At 42.4% G+C, this 22641-nt stretch overlaps 1 protein-coding gene across 1 annotated transcript in view; it reads right to left on the bottom strand.

The window, feature by feature from the left end:
• COL15A1 (collagen type XV alpha 1 chain) overlaps window positions 1–15594 on the bottom strand; it is a 216930-nt gene extending 201336 nt beyond the window's left edge. The window contains exons 1-2 of the mRNA XM_067470147.1: window positions 15324–15594; window positions 15153–15235 (exon numbers count right to left, since the gene is read on the bottom strand). Of these exons, the coding sequence (XP_067326248.1) occupies window positions 15153–15235; window positions 15324–15334 (94 nt within the window). The 5' untranslated portion in view covers window positions 15335–15594. The remainder of the gene's footprint in view (window positions 1–15152; window positions 15236–15323) is intronic.
• Window positions 15595–22641: the final 7047 nt, after the last annotated feature.

Below are 22641 nucleotides of genomic sequence, written 5' to 3'. Positions count from 1 at the left end.
TGGCTGCCATTTATTTTCCGGTCCCAATTCAAGGTACAGGTCATCACCTTTAAAGCCCTAAATGTTTTGGGACCTGCCTACCTTTGTGACCATATCTCCTCCCACAAACCTGCCCAATCCGTTCGTTCTTCGGAGGAGACCCTCCTTTCGCCCCTTCCATTATCAGAGACCCAACTTATGGGAATGAGGGAGAGAACCTTCTCCTCCGTGGCCCCCTGACTCTGAAACATATTGCCCAGTGAGATTAGGCAAGCTCCACCCTAGAAACTTTCAAGAAGAATCTCAAAACTTGGCTTTTCCATTGCACTTTTGGAGAGTGATTTTACATTCCCCTTGTCATTCCCCCAAAAATGGGTGTCCTCATATTGCACTGCCTCCTGCCCACATGAAGGACTGTTAGGTGTATTGTGTCAAAATTTTGTGTCCATTCATCCAGTGGTTTCTGAGTTATTTTAATCCCACAAACAAACATTACATTTTTATTTATATAGATTATTATTATTATTATTATTATTATTATTATTATATACCATTGGTTACATTGTTTTACATTGTTGATTAGCTCTTCTTATTCTAATATGAAACTCATTTGCTGTCTGGCAAACCTCCATGTAATTCTGAATGGCTTTATAGCTTTTACAAGCATTGCTTACAATTGGATGGATTCCTGCTTTTGTCACAACTGGCAATAGCCAAGGTGAGTATGGTGAGACTCAAATACAAATACAGGGTGGGAAGAACAGCATTTGCTCCTAATAGGCTGGGGGAAAGGGACAAACTGGATAGACAGTTCAATAAATCCCAATATGGGCATCTGGCTCTTTTTAGCACAAAACCCTTAGTAGATCAATCTCATTCAGTAGCAAACATCTTAATGCTAACTTTTGAAAGCAAAGTTTTTCAGGATTTTTTGAAAATCTGCAGATACAAAACAATACTTAGCTATGGATCACTTCAGCCTGTCATTGTGTCTAGATCTAGGGAAGTAATGCTACCCCTCTATTCTGCTTTGGTTAGACCACACCTGGAATATTGTGTCCAATCCTGGGCACCACAATTCAAGAGAGATATTGACAAGCTGGAAAGTGTCCAGAGGAGGGCGACTAAAATGATCAAGGGTCTGGAGAACAAGCCCTATGAGGAGCGGCTTAAGGAGCTGGGCATGTTTAGCCTGAAGAAGAGAAGGCTGAGAGGAGATATGATAGCCATGTATAAATATGTGAGAGGAAGCCACAGGGAGGAGGGAGTAAGCTTGTTTTCTGCTTCCCTGGAGACTAGGACACAATGGCTTCAAACTACAAGAAAGGAGATTCCATCTGAACATGAGAAAGAACTTCCTGACTGTGAGAGCCGTTCAGCAGTGGAACTCTCTACCCCAGAATGTGGTGGAGGCTCCTTCTTTGAAGGTTTTTAAACAGAGGCTGGATGGCCATCTGTCAGGGGTGATTTGAATGCAATATTCCTGCTTCTTGGCAGGGGGTTGGACTGGATGGCCCATGAGGTCTCTTCCAACTCTTTGATTCTATGATTCTATTATTCTATTATTGTGTTTAAAAGTAACATTGCACATTCTTCTGTTGGAGATGAACATTGTACATGCACAATTTTGAAGAGCTGAGCTATAGAAGAGCCATTGCATTGGCAGTGGTGTTGTATATTGTGCTGCAGCAGAGATGAATCATTCTGATAAAGACATTACAATGCCATTCTGAATTATTAGAGCTGTGGGTCAGGAGGATAAAGTTTAAGTCAACAGTCCACTGACCACTGCCATGCGAGTGCACAGATTGAAGGGAAACATACAAATATTTACTCTTACTGTTGCTCAGCAGTCGCTGCGTAGGTTTGCCGGTAATAAGACACAGATGTTGATGGGAAAGAATTTAAGCTCTTTGAAGAGAAACGGAAAAGTCCCAAATAACCCAGATACAGTATGTGATGTAACATATCCAGCGATACCTAAGAAGTATATTTACCATTGTATTGTCGAAGGCTTTCATGGCCGGAATCACTCAGTTCTTGTGGGTTTTTTCGGGCTATATGGCCATGTTCTAGAGGCATTTCTCCTGACGTTTCGCCTGCATCTATGGCAAGCTTCCTCAGAGGTGAGAATTTACCATTCTTTGAAATGAACCTGGAAGGTTTTTACACCTGTCGCAACCTACAAGTAGATGTTTAGCGTGTAGAAAGTGATTTTGTTTTAGTTCATTTTAGTCATTATGCAATCAAGCAGGCCAAAAAGCTTATCTCCCCAAGTGCTCATATTCACAGTCATTTCATTCACAGTGAAGACATCTGCCCTTGCGTTATGCTACTCTGCTGCTGAGTACACATGCCCAGTGTGGAACACATCTCACCACACTAAAACAGTGGATGTGGCTCTTAATGAGACATGCCGCATTATCACAGGGTGTCTGCGCCCTACACCACTGGAGAAATTACACTACATTGCACCACCTGACACCCACCGGGAAGTAGCAGCCAATAGTGAAAGGACCAAGGCAGAGACATCTCCAGCTCATCCCTTGTTTGTCCAGCACGTCAACAACTTAAATCAAGAAATAGTTTTCTAAGATCTACAGAGACACTCGCTGGAACACCCCAGCAAACGAGAGTCCAAAAGTGGCAGACGCAAACCCAGCACCTCAATCCGTGGGTGATACCAGATGAGAGACTCCCTCCTGGGCACACAGAAGTCTGGGCGACTTGGAAGGCGCTGAACAGACTCCGCTCTGGCACCACGAGATGCAGAGCCAACCTGAAGAAATGGGGCTACAAAGTTGAATCCACGACATGCGAGTGCGGAGAAGAGCAAACCACAGACCTCCTGCTTCAATGCAACCTGAGCCCTGCCACATGCACAATGGAGGACCTTCTTGCGGCAACACCAGAGGCACTCCAAGTGGCCAGCTACTGGTCAAAGGACATTTAATCAACTACCAAGTTTGCAAAATTTGTGCTTTTTTATCTGTTTGTTTGTTTTGTTTTGTTAGAAATGTAATACAATGGTATGGTTGCTGATGACATGATAAATAAATAAATAAATAAATAAATAAATTTTTAAAAGGCTCTAATAGGTTAACCCAGACTGAGCAACTGCAGAAGGCATGGGGGCAGCATTTTCTTCTTTGCAGCCTTTGTGAACATTCCTAACACAACCAGGTTCTGATGCCCATATTTTAGGGCGGTAGTGGGGTGACATTTTTGAAAGGTGATTTGGCTATTTGTCAGAGTTCTCATATAGACACACACACACCTTTCAACATTTTTTTTTAAATTGGGAAGGATTTTGAGGTCCTGGGGCAGGATTTTTTAATTGGGCCGGATTTAGAGGTCCAAAAAAAGAAACCTGCAATCTCTACATTATTTCGATGAAGAGAAAGATTATTAGAGTGAGCAACATATTGGGAAAGAGAGGATGAGGATTAAAAGAAGACAGAGGTACTTACTTACTTAGGCGATCCCTCGTTGGCCAAGTAGGATAGTCTTCCAGGATCAGTATTCTGGTGGGTCCGTAGGTGACTGTGGAGCCCTATTCTTGATCTGCATCTTCTCCCGCAGTGAGGGCATTGGATTCAAGGTGGAAGGCGGTCCCTTGATGTGCCTTCCTCTTGGCACGTTTCTCTCTTTCACCCTCCATTCGTGCCTCTTCAAATTCTGCAGCACTGCTGGTCACAGCTAACCTCCAGCTGGAGCACTCAAGGGCCAGGGCTTCCCAGTTCTCAGTGTCTATGCCAGAGTTTTTAAGGTTGGCTTTGAGCCCATCTTTAAATCACTTTTCCTGTCCATCAACATTCTGTTTTCTGTTCTTGAGTTCGGAATAGAGCAAATGCCTTTGGAGACTGTGGTCGGGCATCCAGACAACGTGGCCAGTCCAGTGGGGTTGATGGTGGAGGACCATCGTTTCAATGCTGGTGGTCTTTGCTTCTTCCAGCACGCTGACGTTTGTCCGCCTGTCTTCCCAAGAGATTTGCAGGATTTTCCAGAGGCAGTGCTGATGGAATCTTTCCAGGAGTTGCATGTGACATCTGTAGACAGTCCACGTTTTGCAGGCATATTGGGAGGACAATAGCTTTATAAACAAACACCTTGGTATCCCTACGGATGTCCCGGTCCTCAAACACTCTCTGCTTCATTCAGAAAAATGCTGCACTCGCAGAGCTCAGGCAGTGTTGTATTTCGGTGTCAATGTTGACTTTGGTAGAGAGGTGACTGCCAAGGTAGCGGAAATGGTCAACATTTTCTAAGGCTACACCATTAAGCTTTATCTCTGGCATTGAAAAGAGATTGGCTGGTGACTGCTGGAACAGCACTTTGGTTTTCTCGATGTTCAATGACAGGCCGAGCTTCTCGTATGCTTCTGCGAAGGTGCTTAGAGTAGCTTGTAGATTTTCTTCTAAATGCACACAGACGACATTGTCATCAGCATACTGGAGTTCTATAACAGATGTAACCTTGGTTTTGGCTTTCAGTCTGCTGAGGTTAAACAGCTTGCCATCTGTCCAATAGATAGGGAAGCGAAGACAAAAAAGGGTTTGGCGGCAAGGAGGGTGAGGGAAAAGAGATTCATAGAATTATGGAGTTGGGAGAGGCCTCATGGGCCATCCAGTCCAACCCCCTACCAAGAAGCAGGAAAATTGCATTCAAAGCACCCCTGGCAGATGGTCATCCAGCCTCTGTTGAAAAGCTTCCAAAGAAGGAGCCTCAACCACACTCCAGGGCAGAGAGTTCCACTTCTGAACGGCTCTCACAGTCAGGAAGTTCTTCCTAATGTTCAGATGGAATCTCCTTTCTTGTAGTTTGAAGCCATTTAAAATAATTTATTCTTCAGGACTTCTACAATTGTGAAGTTTCCCTTTTTAAAAAATGAAGAAGAAGAATGGGCAGGGACTATGCTCGCCCATGTGATAGCTCAGAATATATTAACTATGTTCCACACACATGGAACAGAATGAAACACTATAGTAAGAACATGATTCCGCACGTTTTCGCCATGTCATGGGATGATGCCCCCTTTTCCTGCAATATCAGTTTCTTTTCCTCCAATATGTAGTCTGTAGTCCTCTCTCTCTGCATCCTGTCCTCTCCTCACCCATGTTTAAAGTGTACATTTTATAGAGCTTCAGTGTTTATAAATAAAACTTCTTCATGTTTTCATATGTTTTTACAAAAAAAGATTAAGAGTGATTTATTTCTTTGTTAGATCCTGCTAGTTGTTGCTCACTTTCTGCTTCCAAAAATTAATTGCTATGCTCATGAGATGCACTGCTCTGTCTCCTATTTCCTAACAACCAGAATGCATTGTGGTCTGACGCAGAATCTCAGGACCAGTGGGTTGCACTCCTGGGCTTTCTCCTCTTCCTCCAGCCTATTCAGAGCAAAATCAGTCCTGTTTGTCATTTAGTGGCAGCATGCTATGTGGCCTGCAGTAAACACTGGGGAGTTAAAATTGTTCAGAGGTATCGCCAAACAGATCCCAAGGGCCTCAGAAAACAGGAACATGCTGTATTTCCAGAGGAATTCAGCACTGGGTTGTGAATCCAGAGAACTCCATGTCACTCCGCAGCACCTCTGTAGAAGGAATGCTCTTAAAAGTCTTGATAAATGTCTGAACCAGCTATTCTAGGGGCTATTTTTAACATAGCTGTGAAGATGGCCATGTATTTTATTTCACTATCCAAAGCAAAGAATTAGTCACTCTTGTATAAATTAGATTTCACACAGTTCATTTTTTTCCATGTCAGCAGTCTGCCAATTCTGGACTTGTTGGCATGGATGGATGATGAGCTGGATGCTGCTTTGTAGGTTCTTTGTGTCGGAGGTTGCAAGAGAACATCTTTCAGGGATACTTTATTGCAGAGGACTTTTTTGTAATATACACAGTATTGTGAGATTTGCTAAAGAAAGAGTTAGGACAGTAAAAACTCTAAATCAAGGGAAGGTTTTGTGATTTTTGGCACTTTGCCTAGCACTACTATTAGAATGAGGCACAAAATATGAAATTACAAGGATTGAGGTGGTAACTTAAGAATCATAGAGTTGGAAGAGACCTCATGGGCCATCCAGTCCAACCCCCTGCCAAGAAGCAGGAAAATTGCATTCAAAGCACCCCCCGACAGATGGCTATCCAGCCTCTGTTTAAAAGCTTCTAAAGAAGGAGCCTCTACCACACAGAGTTCCACTGCTGGCTCTTTTGGGACCTATAGAGACCCAAAAGTGGAAATGTTTATGTGCCTCTCTAAATAGTTCAGTGTAATTCTATGGCCCAAGTATAGTCAAAATAAAGAACTCACCATTATCTGCAGTTTTAGGTATTCACGGAAGAGTCTTGGAACATATCCCACATGTATATGGGGAAGATGCTGTATAGAGATATTCTAATGCAGCTAACACATGACCACAGTGAGCATGCTCCTTAAGACAGCTTGGCCTCATGATGGAGGATTTACATAGTTTGTCATCCCAACTCCAAGTGGATTAAAGGGACACAGGTGGATTTAATCCAATCCAACTCCAAGTGGATTAAAGGGACACAGGTGGCTCAAGTAGAGTCAGATTGTAGCAGGAATTATCCACAGAGAAGTTGGGGCAAAGCCATTGTGTTGATTCATCAAAGGACTCCATTCCCTTCAAGAGACAAAGAGGGAGTAGAGCCAATTCCAAGCTTCTGTCACTAGACCCACTTTGTTCATTTCACTTTGCTGTTTCCAGACTACTTTTCCTTATTTTTATCATAGAATCATAGAATCAAAAAGTTGGAAGAGACCTCATGGGCCATCCAGTCCAACCCCCTGCCAAGAAGCAGGAATATTGCATTCAAATCACCCCTGACAGATGGCCATCCAGCCTCTGCTTAAAAGCTTCCAAAGAAGGAGCCTCCACCACACTCCGGGGCAGAGAGTTCCACTGCTGAATGGCTCTCACAGTCAGGAAGTTCTTCCTAATGTTCAGATGGAATCTCCCCTCCTTAACCTTTTCTCCCTCCCCCAATTTTTCCTTTGCCTCAAGTTTTTCTTCCAACTCTCTTGTAGTTTGAAGCCATTGTTCTGCGTCCTAGTCTCCAAGGAAGCAGAAAACAAGCTTGCTCCCTCCTCCCTGTGGCTTCCTCTCACATATTTATACATGGCTATCATATCTCCTCTCAGCCTTCTCTTCTTCAGGCTAAACATGCCCAGTTCCCTAAGCCGCTCCTCATAGGGCTTGTTCTCCAGACCCTTGATCATTTTAGTCGCCCTCCTCTGGACACATTCCAGCTTGTCAATATCTCTCTTGAATTGTGGTGCCCAGAATTGGACACAATATTCCAGGTGTGGTCTAACCAAAGCAGAATAGAGGGGTAGCATTACTTCCTTAGATCTAGACACTATGCTCCTATTGATGCAGGCCAAAATCCCATTGGCTTTTTTTGCCGCCACATCACATTGTTGGCTCATGTTTAACTTGTTGTCCATGAGGACTCCAAGATCTTTTTCACACGTACTGCTCTCGAGTCAGTTTCCTTACCTGCTGCCTCCTTTTCTAGCTTCTCTTCTGTGCTCACCTCTCCCCTCCTTAACCTTTTCTCCCTCCCCCAATTTTTCCTTTGCCTCAAGTTTTTCTTCCAACTCCTCTCCCTAAATTCTCACCTTCCTTTATGCTGTTCTCTCAACCACCTTGGTGCAGGGCACCTTAAGCTCTTCTGAAATATCCTGTTTGTCTGACAACATTGTTGCATCATCTCTATGACAAGAGCACCACTCAACTAGTTGGTGGTATAGAGCAGGGTTAGTTAAACTTTTTCCACTTGCAATCTCCCTTCTCCTCATAATTCTTATGTATCCCAGATATATAGGTAATCGATAGGAAAATAAAAATGTACTGTTAATAAATCAATAGTTGCAAAGATTGCTAAACAGGCTGATTTTACTTTTTCTGGAGTACACCTGAAGCATTTTCTGCAGAAGCTGCTGCTAATAGAATTATGTAAAGGGTGGTGGCAAGAGGGGGGGGGGGTGCTCACAAACCTTTACTGTGATTGTGATCCCAACACTTAGCTAAGGAGACCTTATTTGGGGTCAGGACATACAGTTTAACAACCTTATCATGCAGGCTGCCAGAATCCGATGTGGTGAATCCGATGGTGAATCCGATGGTGCCCATCAGAGGGTGTGGGAACCTGTCATCCCATGCCCCACATCACCTGACTCACCAGTAACCCTATCCTACAAGGGGAAGCATCGGCCACTCAGCTTCCCCCCATTGTTGCTGGTGCAGCACGAGAAGCCTCCTGTGTTGGCACTATGTCATATGTTGATTCTATTATAGTTTAGCCACGGAGCCCTGCAAAAAATACTATAACATTGTGGGATGGGAGCCACTGGGCTCCGTGGCTAAATTATCACTGAACTGGGTTGTTGTAGGTTTTTCCGGGCTAACTTATCACTGAACTGGCATATGCCACCAAAACAAACCCTGTTGGATGTGGTCATAATAAACAGTGGTTTAGAGGCTTCATAAAAATGTAATGTTCGTTTGTGGGACTAACATAACTCAAAAACCACTGGGCGAATTGACACCAAATTTGGCCACAAGACACCTACTAACCCAAGGAGTGACCATCACTCAAAAAAATTGAGTTTGTCATTTGAGAGTTGTAGTTGCTGGGATTTATAGTTCATCTACAATCAAAGAGCATTCTGAACTCCACCAATGGTGATGATGATAATGATGATGATGATGATGATGATGATACTTCATTTATATTCCTATCTATCTCCCCCAAAGGGCAGGTGGAATTGAACCAAACATGGCACACAGGACTCCCATGACCAACAGAAAATACAAGAAGGGTTTGGTGGGCATTGACCTTGAGTTTGGGAGTTGTAGTACACCTACATCCATAGAGCACTGAGGACTCAAACAATGATGGGTCTGGACCAAACTTGGCACAAATATTCCATATGCCCAACTAGGAACACAGATGAAGTTTGGGGGAAATAGACCTTGACATTTGGAAGTTGTAGTTACTGGGATTTATAGTTCATCTACAATCAAAGAGCATTCTGAACCCCACAAGTGATAGTATTGCGGCAAACTTCCCACACAGAGCCCCTATGACCAATAGAAAATACATATGACCATCCAGACCAACTCCCTTCACCAGGGCAAGAAAACATAATGAAATACTGTTTACCCACAAGCATAAAGAAATTACATATATTAGAAACCAACACTTTCACATTACTTTATTTTCCAGATCACCAGACTGGGCCACAGCAACGCGTGGCAGGGGATGACGAGTCTATATAAATAAAAATGTAATGTTCGTTTGTGGGAGTAACATAACTCAAAAACCACTGGGCGAATTGACACCAAATTTGGACACAATACACCTATCAGGCCAACGAGTGACCATCAGTCATAAAAACACTGAAAACCACTGAAGAAGAGACTTTAAAAGCCAAAAAACAAAAAGTACATTACAATGCATTCGCAAAACCACATTTATACACAAACACATATATACACAAATATATGCGCACACATATATACACATAAAACACCTATATACAGACTGGGCCAGAGCAACGCATGGCAGGGGACGGCTAGTCCTTAGTAAATCTGAACTGTTGTTTTAGAAAAAAAGGCATAAGTGAATGTGTTAAAAAAATGAAATCCAAAATCCATATTTTAGTGAAATTTTATTAGATCAACCAAGAGGTACAAAATACATCATGCTAGCTTTCAAAGCTCATGTTTATTTTCACATAGGGGAAAGAAAATGATTATTATTTATTTATTTTATTTTATTTGCTTCATTTTTATACCGCATTTTTCAGCCCTTGACAGGCGACTCAATGCGGTTTACAGTGCAATTAAAACACAGCAATACAACAACAGGATCGACGACGTCGGTCCACAACAATTAACAATCAGACAGGACAAATCAACAAACAACATAAATAACGCCTCAGTTGAAATCAGATCCGTTCTCATAGTCGTTGTGCCGTTCCTATGTTCCATTTACCGTCTTCCTTAATTAGTTGCATTGCTTAGCCAAACGCTTGTTCGTAAAGCCAGGTCTTGACCATTCTCCGAAACGTCAGCAACGAAGGTGCCTGTCTGATGTCTGCCGGCAAGGCATTCCATAGCCGAGGGGCCACCACTGAGAAGGCCCTGTCTCTCGTCCCCGCCAAGCGCGCCTGTGACGCAGGCGGGATCGAGAGCAGGGCCTCCCCAGACGATCTTAATGTTCTAGTCGGTTCATAGGTGGAGATGCGTTCGGAGAGGTAAGCGGGGCCAGAACCGTTTAGGGCTTTATAGGCTAAAGCCAGCACCTTGAATTGTGCCCGGTAGCGGATTGGCAGCCAGTGGAGCTGGCTCAGCAGAGGAGTGGTGTGCTCCCTGAGTGCCGCTCCTGTTAGCAACCTGGCTGCCGGGCGCTGGACCATCTGAAGCTTCCGGGCAGTCTTCATGGGCAACCCCACGTAGAGCACGTTGCAGTAATCAATCCGGGATGTAACCAGAGCGTGGACTACCGTGGCCAAATCACGTGGCCAAATCATTTTGAGATCACAAATCACAAAATGTCACAGAGTTTACATTTTCACTGGCTTTTGTTCCTAGTCAGATGCTGGCCATGGGAGTATGTGTCAGACTACATCATCTTGTAGTTCCCATGTTGCCTATCCCAAACATCATGCAGAAAAGGCTCTTAAAATGGGATCTGCTGTAGCAGAAACATTCTGCAATTAAAAAGTGTTTCCCTATTTTGTGTATTTTGCAAGGAGGAGATGTTTTGACATGGAAACCTTGTTTAGCAATGTAGAACCATGCATGAGTGGGAAGTTCTGCAAAATGGTCTTGCAAGGAGATGAAATGTTTAATTAAGATTGGAAATCCATATCAGCAGCTTGTTACAGCTCCATTTCTCTTTGTCATTTTATGGCTTTTGCTGGAGGAAATAGTCAACCAAATCACTGATTATAAGAAGTATTTATAAGTGTAACCACTATGTCAATAAGGAAGCAGATGGCAGAAACAGAAGAACGGCCTGCCTCAGGGGAGCGTGCTTGCTCCATCCATGTTCAACATCTATACAAATGACCAGCCACTGCCAGAAGGGATCGAGAGTTTCATCTATGCTGATGATCGTGCCATTACCGCTCAAGCAGGGAGCTTTGAGACGGTTGAACAGAAGCTTTCCGAAGCTCTAGGTGCTCTTACTGCCTATTACAGGGGAAACCAGCTGATCCCCAAACCATCTAAAACACAGACATGTGCCTTTCATCTCAAGAACAGACAAGCATCCCGAGCTCTGAAGATCACCTGGGAAGGAATCCCACTGGAGCATTGCAGCGCACCCAAGTACCTGGGAGTCACTCTGGACCGTGCTCTTACCAACAAGAAGCACTGCCTGAACATCAAGCAAAAAGTGGGTGCTAGAAACAATATCATACAAAAGCTGACTGGCACAACCCGGGGATCACAACCAGATACAGTGAAGACATCTGCCCTTGCGCTGTGCTACTCTACTGCTGAGTATGCATGCCCAGTGTGGAACACATCTCACCACACTAAAACAGTGGATGTGGCTCTTAATGAGACATGCCGCATTATCACGGGGTGTCTGCGCCCTACACCACTGGAGAAATTACACTGCTTAGCTGGTATTGCACCACCTGACATCCGCCGGGAAGTAGCAGCCAATAGTGAACGAACCAAGGCAGAGACATCTCCAGCTCATCCCCTGTTTGGGTATCAGCCAGCACGTCAACAACTTAAATTTAGAAATAGTTTTCTAAGATCTACAGAGATACTCGCTGGAACACCTCAGCAAGCGAGAGCCCAAAAGCGGCAGGCTCAAACCCAGAACCTCAACCAATGGCTGATACCAAATGAGAGACTCCCCCCTGGGCACACAGAAGACTGGGCGACTTGGAAGGCGCTGAACAGACTGCGCTCTGGCACCACAGGATGCAGAGCCAACCTTCAGAAATGGGGCTACAAAGAGGAATCCTCGACACGTGAGTGTGGAGAAGAGCAAACCACTGGAGGACCTTCTTGCAGCAACACCAGAAGCACTCCAAGTGGCCAGCTACTGGTCAAAGGACATTTAATCAACTACCAAACTCACAATTTTTGTATTTTGTCTGTTTGTTTGCTTTGTTCTGTTAGAAATGTAATATAATTGACTGGTTGCCCTGCCACGACAAATAAATAAATAAGGAAAAGAAGTTCTTAGTCAATAACATATTTGTGACCACATATTAACCACTTCCCAAATTCCATTATCCAAGATGGCAGCATTTCCAGAGAACTTTAAGTAGTCTAGTAACATACATAAATTGCAAGCTATATAAATAAAAATGTAATATCCGTTTGTGGGATTAACAGAACTCAAAAACCACTGGACGAATTGACCCCAAATTTAGAGACAAGCCACCTAACAACCCAATGTATGTCCTTCACTCAAAAAATTGATTTTATTATTTGGGAGTTGTAGTTGCTGGGATTTACAGTTCAACTACAATCAAAGAGCATTCTGAAACCCACAAACGATGGAATTGAACCAAACTTGCCACACAGTTTTCCCATGACCAATAGAAAATACTGGAAGGCTTTGGTGGGCAGTGTCCTTTGGTTTTGGAGTTGTAGTTCACCTACATCCAGAGATCACTGTGGACTCAAACAATGATGCATCTATACCAAACTCTACACTAATACTCAATATGCCCAGATGTGAACACTGGTGGAGTTTGGGGAAAATAGAATCTTGAGATTTGGGAGTTGTAGTTGCTGGGATTTATAATTCTCCTACAATCACAGAGCATTCTGAACCCCACCAACGATAGAATTGGGCCAAACCTCCCACACAGAAGCCCCGTGTGGGCCACAGCAACGCATGGCAGGGGACGGCTAGTTAGTTTTAAAATTATTATTGTCTCTGTGTACTCTGAAGAAAGATGAAACCCTTCTGTAAAGAAAGGTGAAGAAAACACAATTTGAAAAGTGACTAGAGACCAAACCTGGGATATCTGGCATTCTTCACACAGACATACCTCTGCCTTCTACCAATCTTTGTTTATTTAACACAGTAATTGTTGTTGTTGTTGTTGTGAGCCTTTAAGTCATTTCCAATTTACAGTGACTCTAAGGCAATCCTATTGTGTGGTTGTCTTGACAATATTTGTTCAGAGCAGGTTTACTTTTGCCTTCATCTGAGGGTGAGAGAATATGACTTGCCTAAAGACATGCACTGGTTTCCACGGATTAGGAGAGGTTTGAACTCTGGTGTCCAAAGTCATAATCCAAGTCCAAAGTCATGATCCTATACACTATCCCAGAATACTTGTAGGGTGTCAAAATACACAAAATAATCTATGTCAGGAAAAAGTACTCAAGGAGCATAAAGTATATGATATTCAGTATATAGTTCAGTGTAATTCAGGGTATTCACATAGAGCAGTGGTTCTCAATCTTCCTTATGCCGCGACCCCGTAATACAGTTCCTCATGTTGTGGTGACCCCCAACCATAAAATTATTTTCCTTCCTACTTCATAACTGTCATTTTGCTACTGCTATCAATCGTAAATATCTGATATGCAGGATGTATTTCCATTCACTGGACCAAATTTGCCACAAATACCCTATACGCCCAAATTTGAATACTAGTAGGGTTGGAGGGTGTTGATTTTGTCATTTGGAAGTTGTAATTGCTGGGATTTATAGTTCACCTGCAATCAATGAGCATTCTGAATCCCACCAATGATGGAATTGGGCCAAACTTGGCGCACAGAACTATCACGACCAACAGAAAATACTGGATGAGTTTGGTGGGCAGTTGTAGTTCACCTACATCCAGAGAGCACTGTGGACTCAAACAATGGTGGATCTGGACCAAACTTGGCACGAATACTCAATATGCCCAAATGTGAATACTGGTGGAGTTTGGGGAAAATAGTCCTTGACATTTTGGGAATTGTAGTTGCTAGGATTTACAGTTCACCTGCAATCAAAGAGCATTCTGAACTCCACCAATGATGGAATTGAACCAAACTTGGTACACAGAACTCCCATGACCAACAGATAATACTGGAAGGGTTTGGTGGGCATTGAACTTGAATTTTGGAGTTGTAGTTCGCCTACATCCAGAGAGCACTGTGGACTCAAACAATGATAGATCTGGACAAAACTTGGCACGAATACTCAATGTGCCCAAATGTGAACACTGGTGGAGTTTGGGGAAAATAGTCCTTGACATTTTGGGAGTTGTAGTTGCTGGGATTTATAGTTCACCTGCAATCAAAGAGCATTCGGAACCCCACCAAGGATAGAATTGGGGCAGACTTCCCACATAGAACCCCCATGACCAACAAAAATACTGTGTTTTCTGATGGTCTTTAGCGACCCCTTTGACACCCCCTCATGACCCCCCCAGAGGTCCCGACCCCCAGGTTGAGAAACACTACTATACACTATCCCAGAATACTTGCAGTGTGTCAAAATACAGAAAATAATCTATGTCAGGAAAAAATACTCAAGGAGCATAAAGTATATGATACTCAGTATATAGTTCAGTGTAATTCAGTGTATTCACATAGAGTGAAGTAAAAAGGAGCAACTGCTCTCAAACATAATAGTTGTAATACAGTCATATAAAGTAAATCGAAAAGGAGCAACCACTCTCAAACATTACAGTTGTAAGATCCCAATATATACAGGTTTCAAAGTCATAATCCACCACACCTTGCTTGTTCTCCAACATTTGAAAACTCGAGATAAGAGTGCATCACACACCAACTCAAAATATACATGACAAGCATTGAAAACTTCGTGTCACCAATATTTTTCAAAGTCTTTCACCAAAGACTTACTCTTGTATACACACATTTGGACTGCAGAGCCAGTGTTTTTTTTTGTATGACATCTCACCAGCGAATGAGCATTGCTAGTCCTTTCAAACCAGCCTGCAGTTGGACTCCTTCAAGTGCCAGAATGAATGACAGTTTTAGCTTTTCTGAAATTCCTGCAACTCCTGTTAAGTTGTCCAGCCGAAAAAAACCAACAACTTTTTTCACCTCTTATGAAAAAATCACTGCACAATTCCTGCAACTCTTCCCAGGCTACTTTCTCCAGAATAGGAAAGCAGGGGAAAAGAGGAGGATCTTACCTTCTATGACCTGAGTTAGCAGAGCAGTAGGGAGCGATGAACCCAAAAGTAGCAGAAGCAAAGTCCATGGTCTCTGAGAATGGCTGGAGAAAAAAGTGGGAAAGTGAAAGGAAGTCAAAGAGAGGAGAAATGAAAATGTTCAGATGAGGAAAAAAGGATCAGGATTCTTACCTAGGGGGCATTTTGTAAAACCAGGTATTCAGGGGGAGAGACTGCTGCAGCTGCCTGCATATGGAAAGCAACAGGCAGAGGCGGTGGCTGCGGCTGCTTTTGGGTTCTCCCCCACCCGCCGCCCTTCAGTGCAAGTGGAACAAAGGCAGCTCTCACTCAGGCCGGCTCTCTGTGAGTCACTGCAATCCTACAAGTCAGGCTCCAGCACTGAAATCCGACTCCTTCTAAGTTTTCCTCATACAACTACCATCTTCCAGCTTCTCATCCTGCACCTCAGAGCTGAGGCCAGGACCTCATGCTCCTCCTATTTGTTGTCTGGCCTCAAACTTCCCATCTAATGACAGTTATATGCCACCACACACAGGGAGATGTTCTCCATACCTCATTCTGCCTCTGGAAGTTACCCTGCTTTTGTGGTTATTATCCTTCCATAGTAACATAAATGTTTCTTTTTCTATTTGATATGTGTGAGTGCTGCTGCCACTGCTGTTTGGGAAACTGGCAAATCTTGTCCCAATGCAGATGAAACAGAAGAACAGCAAGCGTCCTCTATGAAAGAGAGCACCTTTCCAAGGATAGTATCGTTCTTACTTAGGTGACCCCTCATTGTTGGAGGATGATGGTCCTCCAAGATTGGTGTCCTGGTGGTGGGTCCGTAGGTGACTGTGGAACCCTATTCTTGATCTGCATCTTCTTCCGCAGTGAGGGCAATGGTTTACAGGTGGAAGACGGTCCCGGTCGGGGTTGGCTTGACATGCCTTCCTCTTGGCACGTTTCTCTCTTCTTCTTTTTTTAAAAATATATCTTTATTGAGATTTTCTTATTTACATCATTAAAACAAGTGGAAAGGATAGAAGAGAAGAGAAGAAAGAATAAAAAGTATTCAGTTTTGAAATGATAAAATAGGTCGGGGAAAGGCTAGGGGAGGGTAGGGAAAGGGGGTGTGTGTTGAGGGCAAAAGTGGAAATAGGGTGGGAAAGTGTGAAAAGTGTAAAGTCTTAAAAGCGTAGGTAAGAAGATTGGGGATTATCCCCTTCATTTGGTCCAACTTCCGTGGTGTTGCTGAATAAGTTTCCTTTTCTTTCTTATGTATGAATTTTAATTTTTTGTTGTCTCTGTATTTGTTTTGGCAAATGTCTCTCGTTTTCTATCTATCCTTTCCATCCAAAGTAATCGTTTATTGGAGTCCAGTCCGTTTCCTTTTCTGTAAGTCCCTTATTTTTCTGTATCAAAAAGCTTAGTCTGTCCATATTTCTTATATCCACTATCTTAGTTTCCCATTCTTCTATATCCGGTATCTCCTCCTTCCTCCATTTCTTGGCAAAGCAGATCCTAGCCGCAGTCATTGCTAGGAACAGTAGCTTGTCCGTGTCCTTATTTAAATCCATTTTCTCTTCTGTGAGTCCTAACAGGAAGATCTCTGGTTTCAACAATATAGTTATTTTCAATATTTTCTGTAATTTTTGCTGTATATTTCTCCAGTATGTTCTTGCTTTTCTACAGCGCCACCACATGTGATAGTAGGAGCCCTCAACTTCTCCACATTTCCAGCATCTGTTGTTAAGTTTTTTATAATATATTCCTAGTTTCTTCGGTGTCATGTGCCATCTATAGAGCATCTTTAGATAGTTTTCTTTTAGGTTATATGCCTTTATATATTTCATTTTTCTAGTCCAGGTGTTCTCCCATTCTGTTAGAGATATTGATCTCCCTATATCTCTGGCCCATCTTACCATTCCTTCTTTAATCCTTTCCTCTTCCGTGCTCCATTCTAAAAGTTTTTTATATGTCATTGAGATCATTTTCTTTTGTGTCTTCATTATTTTGTCCCAGATGTTTTCTTCCTTCATAAATCCCAGCATTCTGTCTTTGTTGTAGTATTCCTGTATTTGTCTGTATTGAAGCCAAGACAAATTCTTATAGTCTTGTTTTATTTTCTCCTGTGTCTTTAGTTGGTATTCTCTTCCTACTTTTTCTAGTATTTCGTTGTATTTAGGCCAGTTTCTCCATCCTGCTTTTCTCCTTTGGCAGGCTTCCATGGGTGAGACCCACAATGGGGTCTTATTATAGATTCTATCTTTATACTTTTCCCACGGTTTAATGATGGCCGCCCTAATGAAATGATTACCAAAATTTTTCTCTATTTTTTTCCCATACCAAATGTAGGCGTGCCATCCCCTTCTCAAATCAAAACCCTCTAATTCTAATAATTTTTCATTTTTTAATTTTATCCAATCAAAAAAACAGGTTAATGCACAGGCTTCCGCACGTTTCTCTCTTTAGAATCATAGAGCTGGAAGAGACCTTATGGGCCATCCAGTCCAATCCCCTGCCAAGAAGCAGGAATATTGCATTCAAACCACCCCTGACAGATGGTCATCCAGCCTGTTTAAAAGCTTCCAAAGAAGGGAGCCTCCACCACACTCCCAGGTAGAGAGTTCCACTGCTGAACGGCTCTCGCAGGAAGTTCTTCCTCATGTTCAGATGGAATCTCCTTTCTTGTAGTTTGAAGCCATTGTTCCGTGTCCTAGTCTCCAGGGAAGCAGAAAACAAACTTGCTCCCTCCTCTCTGTGACTGCCTCTCACATATTTATACATGGCTATCATATCTCCTCTCAGCCTTCTCTTCTTCAGGCTAAACATGCCCAGCTCCTTAAGCCACTCCTCATAGGGCTTGTTCTCCAGACCCTTGATCGTTTTAGTCGCCCTCCTCTGGACACATTCCAGCTTGTCAATATCTCTTTCACCCTCCATTCGTGCCTCTTCAGATTCTATAGAACTGCTGGTCACAGCTGACCTCCAGCTGGGGCACTCAAGGACCAGGACTTCCCACTTCTCAGTGTCTATGCCACAGTTTTTAAGGTTGGCTTTGAGCCCATCTTTAAATCTCTTTTCCTGTCCACCAACATTCTGTTTTCTGTTCTTGAGTTCGGAGTAGGGCAAATGCTTTGGGAGATGGTGGTCGGGCATCCGGACAGCATGACCACTCCAGCGGAGTTGATGGCGGAGGACCATCACTTCAGTGCTGGTGGTCTTTGCTTCTTCCAGCACAGTGACCTTTATCCACTTGTCTTTCCAAGAGATTTGCAGGATTTTTCGGAGGCAGTGCTGATGGAATCGTTCCAGGAGTTGTATGTGACGTATGTAGATGGTCCACATCTCACAGGCATATAGCAGGGTTGGGAGGACAATAGCTTTATAAACAAGCACCTTGGTATCCCTACGGATGTCCCAGTCCTCAAACACTCTCTGCTTCATTCGGAAAAATGCTGCACTCGCAGAGCTCAGGCGGTGTTGTATTTCAGTGTCAATGTTGACTTTTGTGGAGAGGTGGCTGCCAAGGTAGCGGAAATGGTCAACATTTTCTAATGTTACACCATTAAGCTGTATTTCTGGCATTGGAGAGAGATTGGCTGGTGACTGCTGGAAGAACACTTTGGTTTTCTCAATGTTCAATGACAGCCCAAGCATCTCATATGCTTCTGCGAGGGTGTTTAGAGTGGCTTGTAGGGCTTCTTCTGAATGCGCACAGACTAATTTAGTAGTATCGTTCAGTAGTGTGATTATTTAATTTCTTGCTTTTAAGGGTTTGTGGTACATTATCTGAAAAGAAACAGGAAAATTAGTGAAAAAATACCACTTGTAAAAACATACGTTAAATACATTTGAGCCAGCTTGGATTTTAGACTAGGACTCTGCATGGCCAGAGTTCAAATTGCACCTTAGCCATGGAAATCCACTGGGTGATATTGGGCAAGTCATAGGACCTCATCAGAAAGCCCAGGTGAAGGGTCCCGCTTTGCCAGGCTTCTGAGAGGAAATCTGTCACACCACACACAGTTCCCTCTGTGCAATGTTTTCCCCATCACATGGGAAGCTGTTGCCCTTGTGGGGAGACCCCGTGCTGACTCCATTAGAGAAAGAACAAAACAGCATGTCTCCCATGTTAGGGTGGAAGCATCTGGCAACGCTTTCACACTGATTGTGGGCAGGGCCTCCACCAGATGTCACACGATGTCATCTGATGTCTGGTGTCAGTCTCTGTCCCCCAAACAGAGTGAAAGTGCCCTAGGATGCTATAACCACCCCACTGATGAGATAGTTAGATACTAGCATCAGGAGGCTACAAGCAAACTCTTCTTTGAACAGATGTTGTCAAGAAGACCCCATAACAGGGTTGTTTTAGAACAGTGGTTCTCAACCTGTGGGTCCCTAAATGTTTTGGCCTTCAACTCCGGGCTGCGGCGCAGCTAGTTAGTTAGTAGCCAGCTGCATTAAATCACTACTCACCGAGAGGTCATGAGTTCGAAGCCAGCCCGGGTCAGAGGGAGCTCCTGACCATTAATAGTCTAGCTTGCTGTTGACCTATGCAGCCCAAAAGACAGTTGCATCTGTCAAGTAGGAAATTTAGGTATCGCTTTATGTGGAAGGCTAATTTAACTAATTTACGATACCATAAAACCTTCTAGCAGAGTGCATAAGAATGAGGAAGTACCTCATCAAGGACTCAGTGCCACAAGAGGACGGTGAAGCAGCAGCTCCCCCTGTGGCCAGAATTAAGCATACCCTCATGAAGCCAGAAAGCTGAAATGTTCAATTGCCTCAAATAAAGACCACCCAATGAAACAGGAAATAAACCATTAAAGAAAGCATTCAGAAGTTTCAAAAAATTTTGAACATTTTTTTCTGTGAAAATCAGAATTGACTTTAGAATTGAACCACCGGCGCCCCCTACATCCGAAATGAGTTTTGAACCATTATTTTTTGGATCAAACAAGCCTAGTAAAGATACAAAACAAAACGGCCAGATTGGGAATAGCTGGGAGGGGGAGGGAAGGAAGAGGGAAAGCCCAACCCCTGATGTCATGTTGTGCCAAGACAGCAGGATTTTTAGCTAGTGATAGGCAGAGGCAGCCCTAGGTAATTTTCAACGGTAATCAAACAGTATTTTGGCACAGACACCCCCCCCCCCAAACCAATCACTGATATATATTTTCTGTTCGTTGTGGGAGTTCTGTGTGCCAGATTTGGTTCAATTCCATCATTGGTGGAGTTCAGAATGCTCTTTGATTGTAGGTGAACTATACATCCCAGTAACTACAACTCCCAAAATGTCAAGGTCTATTTTTCCCCCAAGAGCGCCTCAAGAGCACCCCTGGGCAAAATCAACTATACTGCAAATGCTTACTTTGCGTAAGGGTTGAGCCGCCCCTATTGATAGGTTTTACACATCAATAACTAGGCATGGAACCATCACCAGGAACAAGAGGGAGGCAAACCAGTAGCAGGATGCATAAGTGTCATGCGATAGGAACTGTCAAAGCTACAATGCCAGTTTGCTTGCCTCATGTCATAAAGTTCCAAGGCAACATATTCAACAGATGAATGGCTATTACTGTCTGGAAGGTCTTTGTAATGTTTGGGTCTAATTTCCTTTCTTGCAGTTTGAATCCATTCATTCATATCCTGGCCTGTGGAGTAACAGATAACAAGTTTGCTCCATCTTTGACATGGCATCCTTTCAAATATCGAAAGATTTCCATCATATCACCACTTCTACAAACTAAATATACTCTGTCATTCCTTATTTATTTCCAGATCATTTTAGTGTCATTCTCTGAACATATTCCATCTTGTTAGTATCTTTCTTGAATTTTGGTGCCCAGAACTGGGCACATTATTCCAAATGAAGTCTGGCCAAAGCAGAATGGAGTGGTGCTAATTAGGGTTGGGCGGTTTCGTTTCGTAATTTCGTAATTCGTGAAAAAAATCATTTTTTTTTTGATAACGAAGCGATATTGAACCATTCAGGAGCAACTAAAAAACGAAACAAAATTTTCCAATTCGTTTCGTAATTGTTTCGTTATTGTTTCGTTATTGATTCGTTATTGATTTGTAAATGTTTCGTTATTATTTCCGCATGTCTGGTGCAAGTTTTAGGGTTGCTGTTTGTTTTCTCAATGAAAAAAAATAATTATCACACCAACAGTCAACAACAGAGGGAGAGGGAAGCTTCTGAAGTTTTTTTAGCGTATTGCGCGATCGCGGCCGCCATTAACGAATCGATTCGTAATCGATTCATAATTGTTTCGTAATTGTTTTATGATTTCCGAAATTTCGTAAATATCGAACTTTTTTTTAAAGAAAATTTCGGAATTCTTTTAATTAACGAAATGCAAAAAACCCCTAAAAACGAATCGAGTTTAGAAACAAATTTTTCCATGTTTGGACAGCCCTAGTGCTAATACTTCCCTCGATCAAGACATCGTATTTCCAGAACTGTTTTGCATAACTCAACTTACATTTATGAATTTAGGTTTTTTTAGTTTTTCCCCTAGGCATCTCAACTTGGTTTCTATGCATTAAGTTATGGATTTTTCTTCCAAGTGTTCACATCCCTGATGTTTAATGCTACTGCAAACTAAAATATATTCTGATAAGGTCTCATCTGTGCAGTTCCACCATTATCCACTCTATCGTTGATTCCCCAACTTCAGGCAAAAGGAGTGGGCAATGATGTCTTGGAATTAATGAAATTCTTTAGAGTAGACAGCATTTCTTTGAATTAATGGAATTTAGGCATCAAGGTCCTTTTAGAATAGTCACACTATGACATTTTCTTTTTTATTAGAATTTTATAAATTTTTATATAGATTACAACGAAAGAGTGAGAACAATAAAGTATAGGAAAGTGAGGAAATAAAGAAAAAAAGAGAAAAAAGAAGAAACAAAAAAGTATACTAAAATCCCAAATAACCCCTAAAAAAAAATTCTACAAAAATACACAAAAAACACAAAAAAAGAGAAAAAAATTGACTTCCATTCCATCTTCTTGGATCATATCTTCTTATTATTCAAAAATATAAAATAAATTCAAAAAGAAATTGTCTCTCTTGTTTCTTATTTTCCCAAATTGTCCAGATATTCATGGAGATTATCCCAATTCGTTCTTCTTAGTATAATACCTGTATTTTTCTTCAACAAAAAAGTCAATTCATCCATGTCCTTTATTTCTCTGATTTTTCCCACCCATTCCTGTACCGGGTGGTACTGAGTCTTTCTTCCATTCTCTAGCAAAAACAATTCTAGCGGCAGTCGTCATATATGTAAAAAGTTTATCCTCTTGTTCCGTCAGTTGTAGATCTAAATCTGTAAAACCTAACAAATAATACTCCGATTTTCTTATGAATGTTCTTTTAAAAATCTTTTGTGCCTCTTCATGAATTACCCTCCATGTGTGTTGTATGAATAAAAATGCAGAAATTATTATTCATACAGCACATTTGGCTAAATTTCCACAAATCATAAAAGACACAAG

This window comes from Anolis sagrei, chromosome 6, assembly GCF_037176765.1.
Source record: "Anolis sagrei isolate rAnoSag1 chromosome 6, rAnoSag1.mat, whole genome shotgun sequence".
NCBI lineage: Eukaryota > Metazoa > Chordata > Lepidosauria > Squamata > Dactyloidae > Anolis > Anolis sagrei.
This window is presented reverse-complemented; position numbering and strand designations above follow the sequence as displayed.